Source organism: Anabrus simplex, chromosome 3 (assembly GCF_040414725.1).
Source record: "Anabrus simplex isolate iqAnaSimp1 chromosome 3, ASM4041472v1, whole genome shotgun sequence".
Classification (NCBI taxonomy): Eukaryota; Metazoa; Arthropoda; class Insecta; order Orthoptera; family Tettigoniidae; genus Anabrus; species Anabrus simplex.
Genome location: NC_090267.1, coordinates 383,122,515 through 383,147,341, shown reverse-complemented (window position 1 = coordinate 383,147,341; position 24,827 = coordinate 383,122,515). Strand labels below are relative to the sequence as shown.

At 39.4% G+C, this 24,827-nt stretch overlaps 1 protein-coding gene across 2 annotated transcripts in view; it reads left to right on the top strand.

Moving 5' to 3' along the window:
- Positions 1 to 24,827, top strand: part of Dek (protein) — a 147,793-nt gene that overhangs the window by 3,011 nt on the left and 119,955 nt on the right. Inside the window, exon 2 of one of the 2 annotated variants that reach the window (XM_067143325.1) lies at positions 5,280 to 5,502. In XM_067143325.1, the coding sequence (XP_066999426.1) occupies positions 5,280 to 5,502 (223 nt within the window). Of the gene's footprint in view, positions 1 to 5,279; positions 5,515 to 24,827 lie in introns of both variants that reach the window. The other variant, XM_067143324.1, reaches the window with a different exon arrangement.

The window sequence follows — 24,827 nt, the reverse complement described above, 5'->3', positions numbered from 1 at the left end:
CTGAACTTTTGCCCGAAACTTTACGCTTGCCAGGGACCCGCCAGCCTGCCCCTAGAAGTATTCTTACTTATGTAGATTGTGATTGTGGTGCCTCTTCTCAGTCAATCCACCACTTTATTGCTGACTGCCCAATTCGAGCTTTCAAAGGAACACTAATGGACATTCACCGCACATCGGATGAAGCAGTTGATTGGGTCAAAATACTAGATCTACAGTTGTAGTATTGTACGGACTTGTGACTGCGCACATTTATCCTGAAATTATATGTGTGTGTACTTACATTCATCATACGATAAATAATAATAATAAAAAAATTCAGATATGGATTTGATCGCTGCAGTGCATCGTTCCTGTATGTGTTTAGTAAACATCTTCCCAGTTACTTGCAAGGTTAAGCCTAAATAACTATACGAGTTTACCAGCTCTAGTTTGTTATTGCCGCACTCGACATCTTCTGTGGATGTATTTCCTCTTCGCCTAAATTTCAGAACTTTTGTTTTGCTGGTATTTGGATCATTTCTCAGAGATCGTTCGTTTAGTTATTGAGTCCTTGCTGCAGGGATTTTCTGTTTTTTGATAGCAATATCATGTCCTCAGCGTACAGGAACATTGCAATATCTTCCGAGGCCACCTCACTGATGACATCGTGGGTCAACAGATTTAAAAACATTGGGCTGAGAGGGTTCCCTTGGAGTACGCCATTAGTCTGGGTTATAAGTCCAGACCAGGCTACTTTATCACTAACCGTAAGCCAATTAAAACTTAGTATATCTTCCAGTAATTGCAATAGTGGATTCCCTGGTCCTATGATATCAGATAGTTTCCTAATTAGAATTGTTATGTTAACTCCATCGGACGCTTTAGTATAATCCACGATTGCATAAACAAAGCCTCCGGTTACGCTTGTAGCATCCCATATGATGCCAAGTACCCTCTCAATTGCTTGGATTGGTAGGCCTATCATTGTACATCATATTAACCCTTTCCAGCCCAAATTATCTGCAGTGATGGAAAAGAATATTTTCCCATGAATTTTGTCTAAAATGTGCATCCTGAACATGAAACCACCAATATTTAATTTTTGTCGGACTCCCATATGCACAAAAATTAGTGACGCCGTATGGCATCATTGGGCACACACGATGCAAGTCCTCATGAAAAGTTCTTCAAATTGTGAACCTGAAATACAATCATAATACCGTTTATATAACTGCTCTGTGCCGCCGATTCTCCTGGTTATAAAATAGTACTTTTACCAACAAACACTCAAAATTGTGGACAATGCCACTAAAACCAGCTCGAGCAAAAACGTTTACACCGCATTTATGAGGGTTATTTTTCATGTATTTTCAATGAACTTCGCCCTTTGACTTCTTATTATCATCGTTGATATGGAAGAAGTTTCTGAGTTTGTCAAACCTATTGCGGGACATAATGTCAGCAATTGGGGGAAATCTGGTTGCTTGTGCCCAGTATGTTCTGTAACTTGGCATGCTGACTATGCCTGACAGAATGTGAATTCCAAGAAATTGCACGTGACACAGAGGAAAGCGGGAAGAAAGATGGCATGATGTCAGTATTGTACATACATACATTATCATTATAGACTGTTATGCCTTTCAGCATTCAGTCTGCAAGCCTCTGAGAATTTACTAAACGTCGCCACAATCCTTGATTTACAACTTGTGATGTGGCCTCATTTAGTTCTATAACTCTTATCTTTAAATTGTTAGAAACTGAGTCTAACCATCGTCGTCTTGGTCCCCCTCTACTTCTCTTACCCTCCATAGCGTAGTCCATTATTCTCCTACGTAACCTATCCTCCTCCATTCGCCTCACATGACCCCACCACCGAAGCCGGTTTATGCATACAGCTTCATCCATTGGGTTCATTCCTAAATTAGCCTATATCTCCTCGTTCCGCGTACCCTCCTGCCATTGTTCCCACCTGTTTGTACCACCAATCATTCTTGCTACTTTCATGTCTGTTACTTCTAACTTATGAATAAGATATCCTGAGACCACCCAGCTTTCGCTCCCGTAAAGCAAAGTTGCTCTGAAAACAGACCTATGTAAAGATAGTTTTGTCTGGGAGCTCACTTCCTTCTTTCAGAATACTGCTGATCGCAACTGCGAGTTCACTGCATTAGCTTTACGACACCTTGATTCAATCTCACCGTATTGCCATCCTGCGAGAACACACAACCTAAATACTTGAAATTATCGACCTGTTCTAGCTTTGTATCACCAATCTGACATTCAATTCTGTTGAATTTCTTACCCACTGACGTCAATTTAATCTTCGAGAGGCTAATTTTCATACCATATTCATTGCACCTATTTTCTAGTTCCAAGATGTTAGACTGCAGGCTTTCGGCACAGTCTGCCATTAAGACCAAGTCGTCAGCATAGGCCAGACTGCTTACTACATTTCCACCTAACTAAATCCCTCCCTGCCATTTTATACCTTTCAGCAGATGATCCATATAAACTACGAACAGCAAAGGTGGAAGATTACAGCCTTGTCTAACCCCTATAAGTACCCTGAACCAAGAACTCATTCTACCATCAATTCTCACTGAAGCCCAATTGTCAACATAAATGCCTTTGATTTTAATAATCTACCCTTTAATTCCATAGTCTCCCTATAGGGAACATCTTTTCCCTCGGTACCCTGTCATATGCTTTCTCTAGATCTACGAAACATAAACACAACTGCCTATTCTTCTCGTAGCATTTTTCAGTTACATGGCGCATACTGAAAATCTGATCCTGACAGCCTCTCTGTGGTCTGAAACCACACTGGTTTTCATCCAACTTCCTCTCAACGACTGATCGCACCCTCCCTTCCAAGTTGCTAGTGAATACTTTGCCTGGTATGCTAATCAATGAGATACCGCGATCGTTGTTGCAATCCTTCCTGTTCCCTTGCTTACAGTTAGGTGCAATTACTGCTTTTGTCCAATCTGAAGGTACCTTACCAACACTCCACGCTAATTTTACTACTCTATGAAGCCATTTCATTCCTGCCTTCCCACTATACTTCACCATTTCAGGTCTAATTTCATCTATTCCTGCTGCCTTATGACAATAGAGTTTATTTACCATCCTTTCCACTTCCTCAAGCATAATTTCACCCCCATCATTTTCCTCCTCCCCATGAGCTTGGCTGTTTGCAACACCACCAGGATGATTTCCTTTTACATTGAGATGATGTTCAAAATATTCCCTCCACCTCTCCAGTGATTCCCTGGGATCTATTATGAGTTCACCAGAATTACTCTAAACACTGTTCATTTCCTTTTTCCCTCCCTTCCTAAGATTCTTTATTACTGTCCAGAAAGGTTTCCCTGCTGCTTGACCTAGTCTTTCCAGATTATTACCAAAATCTTTCCACGACTTCTTTTGGAAATCAACAACTATTTGTTTCGCTCTTTTTCTTTCATCTACGTACAAATCCCTGTCTGCCTCGGCCATTGTTTGGAGCCATTTCTGATAAGCCTTCTTTTTACATTTACAGGCTGCTCTCGCTTCATCTGTCCACCAAGATGTTTGCCTCTTCCCATCTTTACACACAGTTGTTCCTAGGCATTCCCTTGCTGTTTCTACTACAATATCCATGTATGCCACCCATTCACTTTCTATATCCTGAACCTGCTTATTGTCTACTGTTCGAAACTTCTCACTCGTCCTGGAGATTTTCTACCCATATTCGTTTGCAGACAGATTTCACTTTCTCTACCCTAGGCCTAGATACTTAGTTCACTACAGATCAGACACTGGTCTGTATCATCGAAAAATCCGCGAAAAACTCGTACATTTCTGACAGATTTCCTGAATTCGAAGTCGGTTAAGATATAGCCTATTATGGATTCGGTACCCCTAGCCTCCCATGTGCAGCGGTGTATAGCCTTATGCTTGAAGAATGTATTCATAACAGCTAAACCCATACTAGCACAGAAGTCCAGCAAACGCTTCCCATTCCCATTAGCTTCCATATCTTCCCCACATTTACCAATCGCCCTTTCGTATCCTTCAGTTCTATTCCCAACTCTCGCATTGAAATCGCCCATTAGCATTATTCTATCCTTGCTGTTGACCCTGACCACGAAGTCACTCAATGCTTCATAAAACTTGTCATCTTCATCCTCATCTGCACCCTGACATGCTGAATACATGGACATAATTCTTGTCCTAATTCCTCCAACTGACAAATCTACCCACATCGTTCGCTCATTTACGTGCCTAACAGAAACTATGTTGCGTGCAATGGTATTCTTGATAAAGAGCCCTACCCCAGACTCTGCCCTTCCCTTTCTAACACCCGTCAAGTACTCTATCTCTTCCTCATTTTCTCCCCTTACCCGAATATCACTTACTCCTAGCACATCCAGATGCATCCTCTTTGCTGATTCAGCCAGTTCTAGTTTCTTTCTCGCGTAAGCCCCATTAATATTGATAGCTCCCCATCGAATTCCATTTTGTTCGCCAAGTTGTTTCCAAGGAGTCACCTGTCAAATGGGAGTGGGACGCTGTTACTCCCATAGGTCCGAGGCTTGCTTAAAATGTTCTGAGCTTGGTAAATTCATGAAGCAGGATGCTACCCTACTTGCACATAGTCCAAGTGAGGATCTCTCCTCTTAACGGGTTATGGGCCACCGGTGAATTGTATAGTCCTAGCCGCCTGAGCACAAGGAGGGCCATGACTCGGAATACGTCCGAGATGCCCACTCCCATTCCATAGCAACTGGTATCCCGATTCTCAGGACCACTTACTAGGCCACTCAGCCGTTGCTCATTGTTCACGAACTAGGACGTGACTACAATAACCCATAAACATGAACAAGTCAGTATTGTTACGAGGACAAATACTTTCCTGTGATGAAAGCTTCCACCTGTAGAGTTGACTGCTGTGTAAATGTCATACTGATATGTAATGAAAGTCAACCTCAATTTTCATTTTCATAGGATAATTATCTTGTACTTTCCCTTAAAGCTATGAACTCCAGTCAATCTTCATTTACCTTATGTGCCTCTTCAGTGACTCGTGAGTCTTCTACAATGTAGCAAAGGTTGCTAAAAATCTATTGTGATGTCGAATGTCTTTTTTTACATTGAGAACTTTTACTGTGTCTGCAGTCTCCTAGATATTGTGTTTGTCATGTGCAAATTTTGCTCTGCATTTGTTATATTAATTTACTGAAATTGCTTGCTAAGGTATAACAATGCCTTTAATACAAATTACTGCAACATGTTATGTAGTATGTGATTGTTTCTAGGAGGAAGAGAAGGATGCCAAGGATGAAAGCACAGTTGATTCTAAGGAGGATACGGATGACAAATCTGCTGACGAGTCAGAGGAAAAGGAAAAGGAATCATCAAAAAGGAAACCTGCTAAAGTGAAAGAATCCAAGAAAGAAGTTAAGAGTGAGGATGATGATGAGGAGGAGGATGATGGTGATGATGAAGAGGATGAAGATGAAGCAGATGGCGATGATAAGGGTAATGATAAAGGTGCGTGGTGGAGGTTGCTTGTAGATGGGTGGTTTCATATAGAAGAGTGGAAATCCTCTTTTGCTGTCATAGAATGGGGGTTATTAATATTTTCCTGCCTAGTTAGTATAACTGCACTAGTAATTGGACAAATGTAGTACCGATGTTGGTCATGATGTCCCTTTCATGAAGCATCTTTGTAGAATCCTTGTGTTGCCAGAAGTCAAGTATTCGTTTTATAGTATTCCCTCCATTACATAATGGGAATAGAGCAACTATGAAATTAGTTTTAACATTTTGTAGACAACATACCTTTTTGCAATTTCTGGAACTACTGTAATTCTTTCTGTTCTCTTTGATGGTTTTTTTTTTTTTTTTTTTCAATTCCAAGGATGTGATCCTGGGTGGTTGGTTTTTTATTTATTTTTGCCCTCTTTTAACAGCAGTCGTCACTGTCGCACAACACTGATTTTTATATGTTATTATTATTATTATTATTATTATTACTAAAAACTATTTCTTGGGATGTCTTTAAAGTAGTCATCCTCAGTAGATTCTTTGACCCATTTTTATACTGCTATTTGAATCCTATTTACACCTTCATTGGTGAGGTCTTACATATACCGTATTTACGCGAATAATCCCTGCACCCTAATGTTAGGAAGGCTCATTTTGAAAAATTTAAATGAACTAAAATTCCTTCCATCGAAAGAGTAACGTAGGCATAAACAAACATTTCATATCAGTCCGCATGGTCTTTACGCAAATGTGAACATGTAAATTTACGGATTTAGCTGGTTTGTCTGAGATGATAAAAATACATGAAAATTAGCTAGTAGGTTTGCTTGCATGACAGACATTTAATTAATCTGAACTTGCAATAGGCTCAGTTCCCTGCAGATTGGAAGATTCATTGTCTCATGCATCACTAGAATCCTCTCCTAAATTACTTACAAATTCGTCACACTCAACGTCTTAAACACTTCTTACACGCTCTCCTTTTTTACTCGGATAGTAACACAACCGGTGGTGGATAATTCTTTCCGTGCAATGTAAACGCTTGAAGCAGACACACCGGCGAACTCGGATGTTAGTTTTGCGATACAATAAAACCTTGTTAATTCAAAGTCTTAGGAACGCAGAAGTCGGATTTCAAATTAACCGCCAACTTGTACTTCAGAAATGCCATCGCTGCATCACAAAATATTCTAATACCCATTACTACATGCAATTAACATTGATTCACAGTTTAAAACTTGCAAATACCATGAAAAAACTACTTCCAACATGTATTTAACAAGGTGCATGTACAGTATACAACCTGTGACAAAGTTCGGTGAATAGTCCTGTACTATCAACATAGATGAACAATGCACAACAGTGACCTTACTGCCCTTCAGAATAGTCCCCTCCCATAACTATGCACTGCTGAGATCGGCGATACATGTTCTGGAAACTTTGCAAGAAGGCTTCCTTTGGGATGGTGTTCAAAAGCCTTGTCACGTTTCGTTTGTATGTCAGGAATATCATCAGATCTCTTAATCTGCCATTCATCCGCTTTCATGCGCACAGTTAATCGCTGATCGTTCATGATCAATGTCCTCCTTCTAAATGTTTTCGGCACTGACGGCGGTCGCTGGCCTTCTGGTACAGGAGTTGTCGGAAACACTGTTCCGGCCTCCTCGAAAGCGGGCGAACCACTCGTACACACACTTAAAGGACGGTGCTTGATCTTCATAAACACGTACCAGCATCGCGTGTGTTTCTTTCGGTGTCTTGCCAAGATTAAAACAAAACTGTACATTGATCTTTTGGTTGTTTATGTTCCCGTTTGCTGTTTGGAACCAACACAATAAACACACAATGTGTCAAACAAGTTTTACACGGCACACACACAGTGCTCAACTGAACAACTTTGGGAGCAGGTGTTCGAAACCTTCTGCTACGCAGCTGCAGCGTTTTGTGTCGCCAGTGTTGCTGGATCGACCGTTCTGTTCTGACTTAATTCACCGAAGTTTGTCACAGGTTGTATAATGCTCTTTGATAATTCGCGGACAAACATAACCTCATGCAACAAATGAAAAAGAATTGTTCAAAGGCGAGGAGAAATCTATGCTGGCTCCCCTGTGCAAGTGCTTTATTCATTTGATTACTGTATGAATTTTAGAGGCCTTATACTTGCAAGGAAAGTATCCGATTCCCTTAAAACATCGTGGTTTATCAAACCTTCCTATGACGAGGGAAGGAAGTAGGAAGTCTCTCGCTTCTTCTTCTTTGTATTTGATGGACTTTGCTCGCACATTACATCCAGCCATTAGTCTTATATATAATAAAAGGGAAGTTTTGTGAATAAATGAGGTTGGGACAACTTTATAAGTGGATTAAGCGTGTAGGATATATCTCTCTCGCTGCATTTTGCATTGTACTACAGTACGATTTCCCGCCATGGCCAAATGCCAACCCTTGCTGCGTAACAAAGTATTCTAAGACCCATTAACATATGCAATCACCTTGATTCACAGTTTAAAACTTTTTAAATGCCATGGAAGAAAATTATTTCCGAACTGTACCCAACAAGGTGCATTTACATTCAAGTAATGCACTTGGATAAATCAGTGGCAAACATGATCTCACGCAACGAGAGAAAATACACACGAGTCAGGAAGAGGATAAATTATGCTGGCTTCCCTGTGCAAGTGCTTTATTCATTGGATTACTGTACTGTATGAATTTTACATGCCTTACACTTGCATGGAAAGTGCCCGACGCCCTTAAAACATCATGGCTTATCAAACTTTTTTATGACGACGGAAGGAAGTCTTTCGCTTTCATCTGCATTGCAACACAGTACATTACCACAAGTCTGTATGGGCTCAGCGTGGAAAAAAAGCAAAGATGCAGTTTCATCGGTGCTTACGAATTAGTGATTATGAGCCACGATTTTTTTTTTTTTTTTTGCCAACTGTCGGCATCGCCGTATTTCGCGGATTCTGCTTCTCCGCACACTGCCTGCTACATGATATTGTAGCATTCTTTAAAACGCTGAATACAAAAGAATTACGATTTCACTTGAACTTCAAACATGAAACACACTACAGATACGCCAAAGTGAGCAAAAGTGCGGAGAGCTACCCCTGCACGTTCTATCGTAACACAGAGAAATTTTGAATTACTCTGTAAAATACTTTTTTTTTAAATGTAAAGGCAGTTTAGAATTAAAAGTCTGAATTGTTTTCCGTTTAAATATGACATGGGGAGTTTTCTTCCATCTGTGGTTACACAAAGCATAACTGTCCACTCAACATCGAAAAACTAGGTGAGCCTGGAGCTTGTTGCCAACCCTGGCGCAAATGAAACCCGTACCGTAATTTTGTGCCTCAAAACCCTTTTTTAAAATATGCGGGGATTCTTCGCATAAATACGATAGTTTGTCAATTAATGTCTCTCGTGTCTATCGACTTCAAAAAAGTGACTGGGAAGACTGCTCAAGACTAACTATTGCACTGAGCTAGGACAGGTGACAGAAAGAGCTTAACTTCCTTTTAACCTCTATTCGGCAACTAAGAAATTTAAATACCGTATTTTCTAGTGTAATTAACACACTTATTTGACAAAAAATAAAGGCGAAAACTTCAGATGCGTAAATTATTCAAGGAATTCAGATATTTAAAAAAATTATTTACAATTCATTTACATTCAAAGGATACATCAAATATAATATAAACACAATTTGTTCAACTCATTTGAGGTTATCGTCATTTGGCGTGAAATTCCGGCTTGATATTTTTTTCTGAGAAGTCAAATAGGGTAGGTTAAGACACGTGGGTTTGAAGTACCGACACTGGATAATATTCTTCCCCTTACGATCTGCCAATACGACCTGAAGTGAAATAAATTTGAACTAATAAAAGTACAATTCTTTCTAATGTCATAACCATGACATACCGGCAAAAAAAAAAGTCTCCAACAGGAGAAGGACCAGGCATTGAAGGAAGCACCCTGCGAGATTTCCCCAAACCATTCACATCCAATCTTGTACGAGTGACGTGTCATCCACACTTTTTCTTGAATACCGACGTGGATCACTCGCAGAAATTTTTCTTTGGGCATTGGTTTTCGTTTTAGAACAACGTAATGTGCAAGCTTTCTGCCATCAGCTGTTACAGCAAGCATTGCAGTACTGAACCCTTGAACTTACCATTCCATCGTTGGTCGGCCACAGCTGTTGCAGTAGAGCAATATTGAACTCTTAAATCTTGGGGTTGTAGCGGGGATATTACGGTCACGATCTCTACCAAACGATGGAGTTCAGAAGAGAGTCTAACTACTTGAAATGAGGAGCAAATACTGTATGTGCTTACTAACTTTTATTGAATTATCAAAATGCAAAAAAAAAAAAAAAAAAATGTTATAAAATCGTTCATTAAAAAATGTTAATCATTTAACATTTTAACGCAGTCACATTGCATTCCGTGAGTTTTATCTGTTACATTCATCGAAGAACTTTCTTCGAAGGAAAGTAGACATTATTACAAATTAGTGGACAGTGAAAACTTCGAAAAATGAAAATAAAACCTGAAAATCGGGCACCTATTGATCCAAACGATAACTGAGAATCCACACGATCCGTGGAAAATCTGACCTTCAACAAGTAGAATTCCAGATATACATTTAATTAGGGTTATCCACCAGTCAAATACCCTGTCGGATATGGAAACACCCGCCGAATGGACCCTTAATCGAACCAACCTGACTCTCAGTTGCTTTGGATAGGTTGCGAAATGCCACTGGCAAGCATGGTGTTCACTACAAGTTAACAGCAGCAGTCATAATTAAAAATAAAATTCCACCATGTATTGTCATCTCGTGACATCCTTAAGTTATGGAATAATCCTGATGCTGAAACATGCATCACCCAAACAGTGTTCAGAAGGAACCAACAACAACTCGATCCGAAGCGATCTTATGTTATGTTGTTCTGAAGGTACAAAACTGAGAAATGCAGGAAACACTTATTCATCATGCATTTAGAAGAAATGCCAAACATGAAGTTAAAGAAAAAGTGGCAAATCACTTGAAAAATATTCTTATAAAACCAACTTTCAGGTTATAAACAGTTACGTTAAGTTTAATATACTTACAAGTCCACATGATAAAATGAAATCAAAAATACCAAAAACAATCTACGGAAGTCTTTCCGTATTACAACTTATAACCACCATTACAGATCCATCTACTTATGTTTGTCCCAGTAAACTAACTACAAGTTATTGATAGACCACAGTCATGAAAATGAAAGAACGAAAATTGAAAATAAAAAATATATATCCAGCTGACGAATCAAAACCGCATTCGTAACTAAAGTCTCACCTAAATAAGCTAAGTGTCAACACGCACACTATCAAAGCAATCGGATGTCTGAACGACAAAATAATTAAGTCAAGAAATAAAATTAAATTACTAAAGTTAAATGAACTGAAACACATGTGGCAAACAGCAGTAAATAATCAATCACCATTAACTCAGTATCCAATGCTGGACAACCCTCACGTTCATGCCACTAGTGGTTCCATAATCTTGTGTAAACAGCTTCCAGCTGGTAAGGGTTGTGCCGAAACATGGCCTCAATATTACTTTGCTAACACTCTTCACATTGCATACACTACTGCAGACACTACCATCGTTCAAGTCACTTCACAAAAACACCTAACCTAAGACTTGAATATATACAGACGACACCCTAAATCTATTGTCGAGCTTCCATAGTGTCTACACACCCTAACACTAACATCTATACACACCTTCCTGAACCTATCGTCGAGCGTAAAATGAGGATATCTATTCATCAGTATACTCCTACGATAACGCGTAACGTCCTAAATCTATTGTCGAGCAGAAACTGCAATGTCTACTCATCCTCTAAAATGTTAGGTGAAATCGTAACTTCAAACACACTCTTTGATATTTAGCTGGAAACCCTGTCGAAACAATAGCACACAATGAAACGAATCTTGCCACAAAATGAACGCAAGTCTGGAAATGAAACTAAGTCTCTATCTCGTCAATAAGACATGGAATTAAAAATAAATAACGTGGGGCTACACAATCCACAACTCAAACATGATCTCAGCATACGCAGTGAAGTTTGAGAAAAATAATAACAAATTTCAGCACACGTCTAACATAACGTGAATATCGCCAAAACAGTAATCACCACCATCGCAAAAATCCACACTATAGTTCTAGGGTGAGGCCCAAAATCGCCTACCATTTCACTGTTCCAAACATTCATATCCAAAACTATCCCGTGAAGCGAAATTCAATAAATCTACACAGCCAAACTATCACTTTAATGACATCCAATATCTCATCCTACAATGTTTCCAATTTAAGGATAATTTATCGTCTCATATATGAAATTTACTGAATGGAAATTTGTTATAACAGTTAAATAACACCAACCGTGTATTCAGAATGCCCTTATATTTTAGAGGTCGCGTACTATAATATTCACTATGCTGACTTTACATAAATCGTCCTTTGGACTTAACTGCCAAAGCTACAAACTTCTACAGAAATTATTTTTCACGGGGAGTTCTTGACTTGAAATCATCATGTGCGTCACAAACCACTCACTTCGACTTGGACCATCATTCAACCAGTCAGCTGTTCCGGGTTGCTAACGGAATCTCAATACAGCCTGCCTCAGAAATATCACATTTAATATACAGCCTGTCTCAAAAATTCTTCGTCATTGACAAATATAGCCTGTCTCAAAAATTCATCTTTATCACCTATCACGGCGGCATTACTCATTAAAAAGAGGCTTCTATGCCTTCAACATCTACACAACTATTCTCTCAACATATCATTCCGACACAATCCATTTCTTTTTGTTTCAGAATCTTTCAAACCTTGATACTCCCGTGACAAACAGTTTTAAAAGAATCTTCTCATTCATTTTTATTACAACTTTTCTCGCACCTCAAGGACAAAATAACATACCGTGATTTCCCATATCACAAGATACACGGTGTTACAAAAATTAACTTCCCACGAATAAAGTTAACGTTATCAGACTTCACTGGATTTCGAAACGAACGCAAATCTATCCGACCCTTCAGTTAAATACATGTTTAATATTGAAAATTTTTATCCTTCTGTAAATAACATTATTATTATTATTTCGACTAAATTTTCTGAACTCGTAGGATATTCAAAATTATCGCATTCACCACGACTACGTTATCGTTATCACCTTCCTAACTTTATTCAGTTTGAACAATATCTCAAGGAATTTTAACACATTACTTAAACTTCGAATTTTACAGTTTCTAAATGTGATTTTTCTGCCCTGAAGACTCCCACACGACGACCAGAAATATAACACTTGCCCTGATCATTATTAAATATTAATTTGACACATGCACTGAAAAATTTTATTGGGACAAACAAACATTAATACAAATTGTACACAGACCTGTAAGGAGTCATCTTAGAGATTCTGGCTACATTTTGCCAGCTGACCTCAAATTTAGCCACTTGTGGCTACAGGATACATCATCTTCTTATAGATAACTTAAAAATACACAGATTTTACACTCGCTATCGATTAACAACACAAAATGACGCACTTTCCTCGCTTTACTCGTACGACGAACTTCCCTCTATGCAGTCGACTGCGACTGTTTCCCAGGACTCTGTCCTTGTTCACCCTAATAATAACAGGTGTTCCAAAGATAACGAAATCAGACCTTCTCTGACTAGCCTCCAAACTCCCTTTCACAATATCAAACACACACAATGTAAAAAGATGAAATCAGCTATGTATTTTAAGCAGATGTCTATGCCTTCAATTTTCGTTGGCGGAAGCTCAGGAAAATTTCTGTCATCTTCAGTTTAATACTCTACTATCATTCCCATTAATAGACGGCATAAGTTAATTTTAAGACACAAATCCCGCACGTTTATGTAGCCGAGCGACGTGGTTTCCACCGCCCAGACCTTCAGATAGAATGTGTGAATGTAGGTGGAGGGGATTTCTTTTATACCCTCCGAGAGGACGCTACCCTCACCTTGAAACTTGGTGGTGCAATATCCTAATTCCAATTCCGCTGGACCAACTTTCTTGAAATTTATTCCACAGATTCAGACAGAATTATAATTCGTTATGGTGTTAATTTAATATTTTTTCCATACTTGCAATGGGCTTAATAAATTTATTTCTGACGTAATTTCGCGGTCTTTCTTCAGAGATGACCTCGACGCGTGTCGCATATCCGCGAGTAGGACGCCAACTTTCCTCCAGGCTTAATTGCACTTAAATTCACCCTGTGGATTCTGTCTTCATGTAATGTTAATTAGTAATTTTGATCATTTGTTCCTGGATTAACCATGTCGCCAAAATCTCTCATTATGAAGGATTTTCCAAATTTGATAAATTAGTCGGTACTCGATGTCAACCGAAGTATCCCGGCATTTCACGAGAGGGTGGCACGCTTGTCACGGTGAGTTCTGCTCCCACAGGGGGAGCGAGACTCTTGAAATAAAACATGACTACTCTCAAAAAAGTTATTTGTAGCTGAAATAAATATCTGCAATTATTTTTCATCGTAGAATTATGGGTTCAGTACATTGTTGTTTTTCGCTTCCTTTAGCGCGTGCAATAACACTTGAGGTTCCTTTCTTATCGATTGTTCGACTTTTTGGCATATGGAAACTGATTGGCGTCTGACATGCGATTCCTATTTGGGAGATTAAATATTCCTTCGCTTTACACTTCTCAATCACAAAGTGATTCGTCATTTTTTGTCATAATGTTCTTCGTAAGAGATAAAAGTCCATCTCTTCATAAAAATAATCAAGCCTCAGCTAACCTTCAAATCCGAGGCACTGATTCCATGTGCAGGGGCAATTTCTCATTCCTTAAAATACAGCATTTCATGAGAAACGGCTTATCCAACACTGTGTAACAAAATCGTACATCTTTTAGCTGATCCTCCTCTACTTGCGGAATCTGGCTGCTTTTTTGGTTCGTGAAATGTTTTGCGAGACTTGTTGGTCGCTGGAAGTGCACTTCTCTGTTACCACAGTACCCCATGTTGCATTTGGACACTAAATACTTGCGGTCCGCTGCCCTATTCCCGTATGTTTCAGCGTAACTGATCACCGCAAGTTTGTACACTGCGGTCCAAAAATAATATCCCCATCCTCTCTTTGCTCCGTAATGAACAGGTAAGGTACGTTTAAAACAACCGTTGGTGATGTTTTATTGAATGAAATTAACTTTTGGTACAATGTGATTAATTTACCTCACAAATATCAACAGTTTAATATTCATTGTATTTCCCACAGGCTTTCTTGAGAGACTGAATCCTCTTGAATGAACCAAACTTTCACACAACATAGGCTCAATTTTGTGGTACCAGACATGAACGATCCTCTCTATCAGTTCAATTTTGCATGCACAGCAATACTGACTAGGCTTTTTTGACATTATTGACCAGAGATTCTCAATGGGGTTCATGTCTTGGGAGTTTGCTGGCCACCATAGTTGATGAAAGTTCAGATCAGCCAAACGTTGTGCAACCCTTGATTGGTGGCAAGTGGCGTTGTCGTCTTGAAATATAAACGGTCCAAAGTTTTTACCACTGAAATGCTCCCTAGCTGTGTTCATTACTTCTGTTTCAATGATTTTGCAGTATTCCACAGCATTGATTGTACCGATACTTATCTTGATCCTTCCAACCCCTTTTGAACAAAATGCACGCCCACACCATAACATTTTCAGAGAACTTTTTTGTGTGAATAACTCGCTCATTGTTAGTTTTTCCCCTGTCTGTATCCAGAGTTTCACGCCTGATTCACTACCATACACATTAACCCTGGATTACTAAGCTTTTGTCTGCCGGACGACGCGCGCAGATATTAGTAGCTTCCCCCGTATCATCGTCCTAAACCATCTCCAGTTTCCCGGGTGTGGTATATGAGCCTCCTCCATCTCATCCTGTTCTTGTACCATTTCTCCTCCACCAACTTGTCCCAATCATGACCTCTCAGCAGTACATCGTTCTTAACTAAATCTATCCTTATCCTTCGTGGCCTTCCCACGGGTCATCTTCCTTCTACTTTTCTGTCAAATTCCTTCCTTGCAGTTCTGATAACTGGCATACTCTTCATGTGACCAAACCCCTTCAGTCTTGATATCTTAATCTTATTGAGGAGAGAGTCATCTGTTCCTACTTCTGTAATTTTCTCATTCCTGATCTTGTCTTTCCTGGTTTTCTGGATCATAGTGCGTAGGAATTCCATTTCAGCTGTCTGGAGTTTGGAATTACCTCTATTGGTGAGTGTTGTGGTTTTGAGACTGTATATAAGAATTGGTGTATAATAAGACTTGTACAATGTCATTTTTGTTTTCATAGGTATTTGCTCATCCCACAGCAGGTGGGGCCTATTCCACAAGAGTATGGTCTTGTACATTACAAGTAAATTCTCTAGTAACTAGTACAAATAAGAGTTTCTGTTCCACAAAATAATTTTCTACAGTTGTACTTTACTACTCCATACTTACAAATTACCAGTGAATTTTTGTGGGTGTGTTCCACGAAGGTACTAGTACTTGTAACTTACTAGTGAACTGGGAAGTATTCTCTACCAGTGAAAGGACAATAATATTTAAGTGTACTAGTGCTATTTAAATATGCTTATTTCAGATACATTTTGATAAATATGTGGTCTAGCAGTAGTGACAGTGATGGTGATGAAAAGGAAAACTACCGGCTGTACAGGGAAAGAATAAACTTCTAGTTTAACACTGTATTTGAATACAACGAGCGTTTTAGGTTAAGCACAATACAAGTGGAAGAACTTTTGATAGATACTGGGCATAGGTTAAAACATCCTTCGAACAGAAATAAATCTCTCTGCTAAACAACAATTACTAACACTGCATTGACTAGGAAATGGTGGTAAGTACTAAACCAGTCGTGGTCGTTATGCCTCGTCTCTTTCTTCCGTTTAAGTCCCATGTTTCTTTCAAGTCCATAATTCATGACATTCTAGAAAATCCACAGCTAATGTCAGAGAACATCTAAGGGATTTCGTTAAACCAAAGAAAAAAATATTTTTTAACGTGGCTTCGACTGAGAATTATCCTTTTTCCCCCCTTTTATTTGCGATATATAAGTTTTATGGACCTTCAAGTTTAAATATCAGTATCAGATTCAATAACTAGCTATCTACCATGAGATCATCTTATAATAATATTATAATCTATGAAAATAATAATGGATTAAAAATCTCAGTTACTATATTCAAATAATAAAGAATATGATGGCTTAGTTAAATCACAAGTTAAAATATTTTTCATTATTTACAGTAATATTTCTTTATCAATCTCGGTTTGAATTCATTCTTTCGCTTTTGCTCATTTTATTCCGTCAATAAATAAAAATGTATCATCAGCTCTTCCAATGTCTTGATTTGTTAAACAAAACTTAATTCATCTCCAATCAGTCTATATGGATTTGAATTAGTTAAATGAAAATCATCTTGGCCTAACTTCAACTACTTCTCATACGTCCTAGTTTTCTTATTTAAAGCGTTAAAAAAGTCAAGAATTCATAATGTAAAAAAATAACACAATTAACATGGTCTGAATGTTTTGAAATCTCACAGTAATATGAAAATAAAGTTTTCAGGTCAACTAAGAATGATTTGTGGAAATTTTCATTCATCTCCAATGTTGAAGATTATTTACTTGTTTAAACATACGCAGAGCAAGATTAGTTTCACATTTTGTAGCTATCAGTGGCACCTACCAAAATAATAAAACATAATTTTATATCATGAAGAATCATATTCAACATACTTTCCCCAAACATAGTTAGGATTGTCCTAAATAGTCTCAATAACATTATTTACAGGTTGCATTTATGTCATATCGTCCCTGCTCTGGCAAACTAACGAATCTGCAAACTGTCAAAAGGTTAGGAGAGCTGAAAGAAGTTGTGATTACTCATGTCAAATCAATTTTTATATTTAATTATTGGTTTTATGTGTTAGGTATACAGAACGAGCTGCAGATGTGAGACTTTTTCAGAGGGTAGTCAATATATAAATAACAAAATCTAGACCAGAACTTCAGAACTACACATTCCTTAGTTTGCCAGTTTCGCTAGTTTGCCAGAGTGGGGACGATATCACTTCATAGGAATTAATCATATGATTGCAACTCAACAAGGAATACCATAGATAAACGTCCTAACTCTTCAGCAGTGATAGGGTAACATAATGAAGATAAGATCGTATTTCCAATCAATGATTTGCTATTTCAGTTCAAGTTAGCTTAAAGCCTTTAAATATTATATGTAATTTCCTTAGAAGTTGCCATCTAAGTTAATTATAGTACACCCTTCCGGGCTTCGAATGGATGACCCACGCATAAGAATGCCTCCAAGTAACGGGGTAAACACCCACGGATAAGATTGGATTGAAGAGCGGGTCGAATTGCTTAACGAGCTTCGAACCGCTCCCCTTCCTACTTTCTGTGCCGGCCCGGCAGCCTGAGCACTTGGGGGAGTGGTACGTTCGAAAGAAAGAAAAAAAAACCTAATACTTAAGATGGAGCCTTATGTCTATAATATGAAAGTAGGATCTCTGGGTTCAAATGCCTAGTGGATACTGCTTAGCACTGCTACAAATGACAAGAATCATAAAATAGGGGTTACGAATACGAATTTATTCAAATACGACATATCAAAGAAATTGACACAGCTCTATACAATGAATTCTCCACATATGGGAGGAAAAGAAAATAATGATCACTTTAAAAAATATGAATCGCCCATGGGCGTCGTCTGCATAACGGTATGATTGAGGTTTTTGCGATTTGCTATCGTTCATCTTTCCTCATTAGTTCAGACCGTTCATGAAATTTTTATATTATTCTGTCGATCACACCGTGAGATGATCTGAAGTCCCTATTCACAAATTACTTGTTGTTCTTAGCACGAACATAACCGGGGCCTACGCTACATAATTTTCATATTAAAAGAAACATTTACATGATACACAAACAAACACACATACCATTTTGCTAAACCCCGGACTCCTCATTTATCACCAAGACCACACAACGTGCACATAGGTTCTGTTTGAACTCAAAAATATATGCACATAATTACGAAACATACACAGATATACGGATATATACACTTCATGCACAAAGGAGAGCCATTCCTAGATAGAAACAGCATGGTTATCAATGTCTCCGGCCCAAGGCGCACGCCTCGAGCAGCTCGCTCAAGGGCGCCATCATAATCCGGAGTCGAACTGGCCGACTCCCGACCGAGAGGTACTGTGGGTTTCTGTAGATCCCTAGAATAGCTATAGTCTCATATCACCGGATATCTGGGGGAGATCCCTACTCATTTATTAAATACCTTTAAAAATCACCGTGATATTATCATTATACAAGTATTCTTAGCTAAGCCATTTAAACCAAACAGAGGGGCGCGTGGAGAGCCAGGGCTCCAAGTCTTAATACAATGGTGCAAACGCGATCCTTCTGTCATGAGGGCGAGAGCCAGACATTCACAAAAAAAACAAGGAAGGGCGGTCATTCACTTCGCGCGGCCATTCTCATTCATCGGCCACGCCAGATTCTTCTCTCCCTCACACGTCCACCCTCTCGTCTCGGGGGCACATATCCATGGCCCACTTCATTTGTTTATTCATATTATCGTGGAATTCCCCATGAAATACTCTTTTATTCTCTCTCATTATTATCGCTGAGCGCCGACTGTGGGCACGATCACTTCTAACTCATTTCATCGTAAATTACTCGGGTATTCGGCCCTCTCACTACGTCTCATACCGCGTATCTTCTTCCCTTGGGCATATGGCTCTCATGACCCCTCGTTCCTGCCTTTTCACACTCCTCGCTCCTCCCACAGGAAATATACTTATATTTAAATCTTCTGACCAAAGATTAGAGACTCCTGCCTCTGGGCCTCACCCCGGCTATAGATAAAAAAAAAAACACTCCAAACCATTCTGGCCAATTAATCAAAAATCACGGGAGACTTGCACATGGTTCCTCACACCTACTTTAAATACCACAACATATACCTCTCTCGGTCGGGATTTCTTCTTTCTTGCTGTACATGCACTGATTATATGTGTAAGCTAGGCATGCATTGTCTGACTGACCCATGAGTTTCCCCGGTCTATACGACAGCCACGTGGGACAGTAGCTACCAACATTTTGACATGGTTTTCCCTGCTCGCCAGCACTATTGTTCCAACCACCCCTAAGGGAAACTCAAATATTCTCCTAACCTGGTTCCCATATTTGCTAGGACATTCTACCTATTACTAAAAATATAACCCTCACGATAAGCTAATCATTAAGAAACAAAAAAAATGAGTCGTCCGGGAATTTAGCCCCCTTGAATTTACTTCAACTATCTAAAGATCAATAAAATTTCCATATAGGACATGCATTATCTTACAACATTTTGATATTTACAAAGAAATCTAATCCTATCCCCCGGTTATGTGACATGCTTAGAAATTAGATTTGGACATCACTCGTCTGTTTGGTGGCCGTTGTTTCTCCTTCCACGGGAGACCCATGGTGAAGTTCTTAGTACTCCATGACCACTCGGTAGGTGGCGGGCGTGCAGTCCTTCATCCCTGGTCCATACAAGTCCGACATCCTGGGGAACTCGTTCACAGCTGAAATCTTACAGTAATCCAAATGGGTGACACTTTACACTCGTCACACGGCCTCTATTTCCAGAGTTTACACCACGAATAAGGCGGTCTTTCAAATCGCGGCGGGCGCGTTCACAGCAGGGATCGGGTGGCTCACGAGACTCGAGCCCCCTGATTCAAAGTAACACTTTGGGTGATACCAAATTATGAATTTCACTGACTCATTAAAGCCGGCACTGTCTGAGCCGTATTCTGCTACTTGTTTGTAAATTATGCTCGCGGATTAACTAGTTTGACACGCAGCACAGAGACAATTCACCTAGGCTCGTTTGGCCTCCCGTTCACTTCACAAAGGCGATGGACACAATAGCACTTTCAGTAAGCGGTCAAGGGTTTCGGACTGTAAACTGGAGCACCGCGGGACACAGTGTCCGTCTCAACGACCCGCAAAGAACAACTGTCTCTGTGATGGCCAGCCCGGCCTATATCATCTTGCCCGCCGGAAGCCTGGGGGCGTCAACGTTCACGGTTCATTAAGAACAAGAGCTCCTTTCATACCAAGAATTGAAGACATTTAAATAGTGCATCTTGCAGCCCTCTGTCTGCCCTTTCATTTGAGCAAGGCGTGCTGGACCTACGATCGGCAGTTTTTATGTAATTTGCTTCCCGCCTTTGATTAATTCATAGCGTCCTTTGGAGGGTGGAGTCATCTTTTGAGCGCGACTCTTAGCTTGGGTGACGCCGTTGTATTCACATGTGTTAGCGATATATTACATCTGGACAGCTGGTGACCTCGTTTCTTCCCCTGAATAAGTTATTACATATTTTTAGTCTGGGAACCGCAGAAAATTCCGCTCTATTCAATGGTGCGTCTCACATAATTTTCCTATGTCTGGATCAAAATATCATTCCCTTCTTTACGCGCCAAAATCCGACGTTGGCACCCGTGACACGTGCATAAAAAACCGGAAGTTCCTTATGTTAGTTTGGAACTCTGGGAAGCTAAGCCACACCTCGGGGCGTATCTGACTACTCCAGCATCGCGTCCTCTTCTATCTCTCTCTGCAAGTTGAGAGGGTATTTCCGCGGGGGCTTGGCTCTTGCTCTGTCCTCCCTTTGTTTTTCAGGCGCTCTATCGCGGGTTTCGTTCTGGCCGGACGCCGCTCGATCCCCTTCGCCCATACTGCTACCAATGACGCGACCTTTAGGAGTAATTTTAATGGAGTAGAAAGGCACATATCATTCCCATGAGCTGTACAGGACACTGTACAGTTTCAATAGGTTACTTGAGATTATTTTTTACGACCATAATCTACTATTAACACGTAACTCCAATATCGAATTGCCATTAACTCATAGGTTATTCCATATTTCACGCCATTACTAGCATCTATAATAACCTCAATCCATATGTGCGTTACCTGATCTCTCATAAATTAACCTTACGTAAAATCTTTTCGTATACCTCTTCATATTTATCACAATTCGTCAATTACATTATCCAAGACAACATTATTTCTTAATCACACATCCCTTTCCTCATCTATCGCCACATATACAAATATTATGTATTCAATTCATTGTAACGCATAACTCAACTTCTCAACTCTTTAAAATTGGTATTTCATGGATCAACAACAAACCTATTCCGAGTAATATGCACTTCACTTATCAAAACATTACCATATTTAACCTATATTGATTTGAAATTGGCAATAAGTTGTCAATATTTATGACCTTGGTAACCTAAGATTTGACATATCACACTTCATATTCATTAAAACTCCCTATCTTTGGCATTGCTACTTGAGAATAAACTGAAATATTACTATCATAACACTTCATCAACATACATACCTTTTCCTACATTTGGATATTTGGATGTGATTTCCGTTATAGCGAGAATTCATTACAGCGAAAAATTTACTCCCTATAGCGGATTGTCGTTATACCCGATTTTTGTATGAAATTTGGGGAAAACCCCATACACATTAAAATCGGTATGAAACAGCTATCAGTTTGTTCAAAACTTGCGTTTCCGTGGATGATATCCACACTATGGATTACTTGTTTGTTATTTTTCGTGGAAGTGTGTATTTAATTTCATTCTGAAAAAATTATAGTACTGTATTTCTCCGAATTCAAGACAAACCCCACTTTTTCCTTCAAAAAATTTATATCAGGCTCAAAAAATGCTTTGTAAAATCATATGAATGCCTTTGTTGTACGGTACGCTTTTTTAGACGCCGAACATTGGCTTTTGTTATGGCGTTTTTTGCGGCTGTACAATTATTCTTTATTTCCGTGGGTTTAATGACCACTAATTTTAAAATGGCATGATACTCAAGAGAACCCGTTGAAAATTTGCCGACAATACCTATTCCCTGTGTCTGTACAATACGATGATCCATCAGGAAAATATTCTTCCTGTCTATAAAACTGTTACTTTTACTCAGCGTCAGATATAACCGGCTACCGTTACACGCACGTCCAACTTCAGCTGCTGGCGATGTATAGGCCTTATCGCGAGTGTTGAAGGTCAGCGTGCTTTTCTTGCACATACCTCACAATTCCATCTTCGACTTCTTTAAAGCGTCCTTATTGCGGACCACTGAATGCATTTTTTGTACAGTACGCATTTTTTTAGCTATCTTTGTCTTCACGCTAACATCAATTATTGACTTTAGTTAGTCCTATACCGTATTTTCTTCCTGCTGCACAATTTCCAAGTGTTTAATAACCATTAACTTAAAATTGGCTTCATGATATCGACGAGAAATCGTTGATAATTTGCTGGCAATACCTGTTATTCGTGTCATGTCGTCCATATCATACCATTAGGGGCCGAAGACGTAACATATTAGGCCCCTTTAAACAAGCATCATCATCAATAAACAACTGAGTGAAAGGCAAAATAATCTCACGGCTGCGGCTGTTCGTCTAATACAAACAATCCCTGCATAGTTTGTGAGACATATCAATTTATCACATTTCACTGTTAAAACAATACGCATACTTCTTCTAAATAAGACACAGTGTGTGAATACAAGTGATAAATCTATTGGTAAGGTTTTAAGAAAAACCATTTTAAAAAATACAAACGTGAAGGAACACACCTAAAACACATCCCTTTTTCATTTTACACTGTACACCCTACAACACACAACAGTCTTCTCCAAGTTTTCTGCTTATAATCTGTGACGTTTGTTTTTCGAAATTAGCTTCAGTGCAGAGAATGACCTCCCTACATCTATGGCTGTGAGAGGGCAGTACTTGAATTCCGGAGCGCATGTAGATGTTAAACATACTGGTAGATCCACATTATCAGTACCGGCCAGATATTTGTTTATAGCTATCATGATGCCGTAGCCCGGATTTCGTTTAAGGACATCACGATGTTGTTTGCAGGTGGAGTCTGTGGTCTCCTGCGATATCTTCCATTTCACGCTTCACGTTCTCCATCATGTTGTGAATCACCAAGACGCAATACACTGTGGGGGGGGAAAGGCTTTGTAACATAAAAACTTGATTCACAACTAAGTATTTTTTTTTTTTTTTTTTTTCCACCTTGTCGATACACTAAATTGCTTAAGGCAGCTTATTGGTTTAAAGTGGTACATGTTTCGTATATTATCAACATCTTAAGCCACATAACACTGTTCAGATGAAACATTCGTATAATGAGCCCAAATTGCCAAGTTCATTTTGGCTCAGTCCGGTGGTATTTGAAGGTAGACAAGTATGTCAGCACTGTGTTAGTAGATTTACTGGCACAATAAAGAACTCCTGCACAACAAAATTCCGCACCTCAGGTTCTCAAAAAACCGTAGAGGTAGTCAGCGAGTTGTAAGATTATTATTATCATCCTGCGAACCATGTAACCTTGCCGCGGTTGGGAGCCTTGCGTGTCTCAACGAAGCAGATAGCCGAGCCTCAGGTGCAACCATATCGGATGGGTATCTATTGAGAGACCAGACTAAGGAATGGTTCATCAAAAGGGGGATAGCAGCCTTTCGGACGTTCCAAGGGCGGCAGTCTAGATGATTAACTGATATGGCCTTGTAATAATACTCAACATGGTTTAACTGTGTTTATACTACTACACAGCTGAAAGCAGTGGGAAACTACAGCCGTAACTAACTCCCAAGGACATGCAGATTTTTCTGTATGAATGATGTACTGATGCTGGCTTCTTCCCCGGTAAAATATTCCCCCCGTTCGGATCTCCGGGTGGGGACTACACGAGAGGGTGCGGTCATAAGGAAGATGAATACTGACATTCTGCGAGTCGGAGCGTGGAATGTTGGAAGTTTGAATCGTTGTGGTAGATTAGAGAATCTGAAAATGGAAATGGATGGACTAAAGTTGGGTGTAGTTGGTATAAGTGAAGTACGTTGGCAGGAAGAACAGGATTTTTGGTCAGGCGACTACCGAATTATCAACACAAGATCAAACAGGGGAAATGCAGGAGTTGGTTTAATAATGAATAAGAAAATATGGCAGCGGGTAAGCTACTACGACCAGCATAGTGAACGAATTGTCATCAAGATAGACACCAAACCAATGCCCACCACAGTTGTGCAGGTCTATATGCCTACTAGCTCAGCGGATGA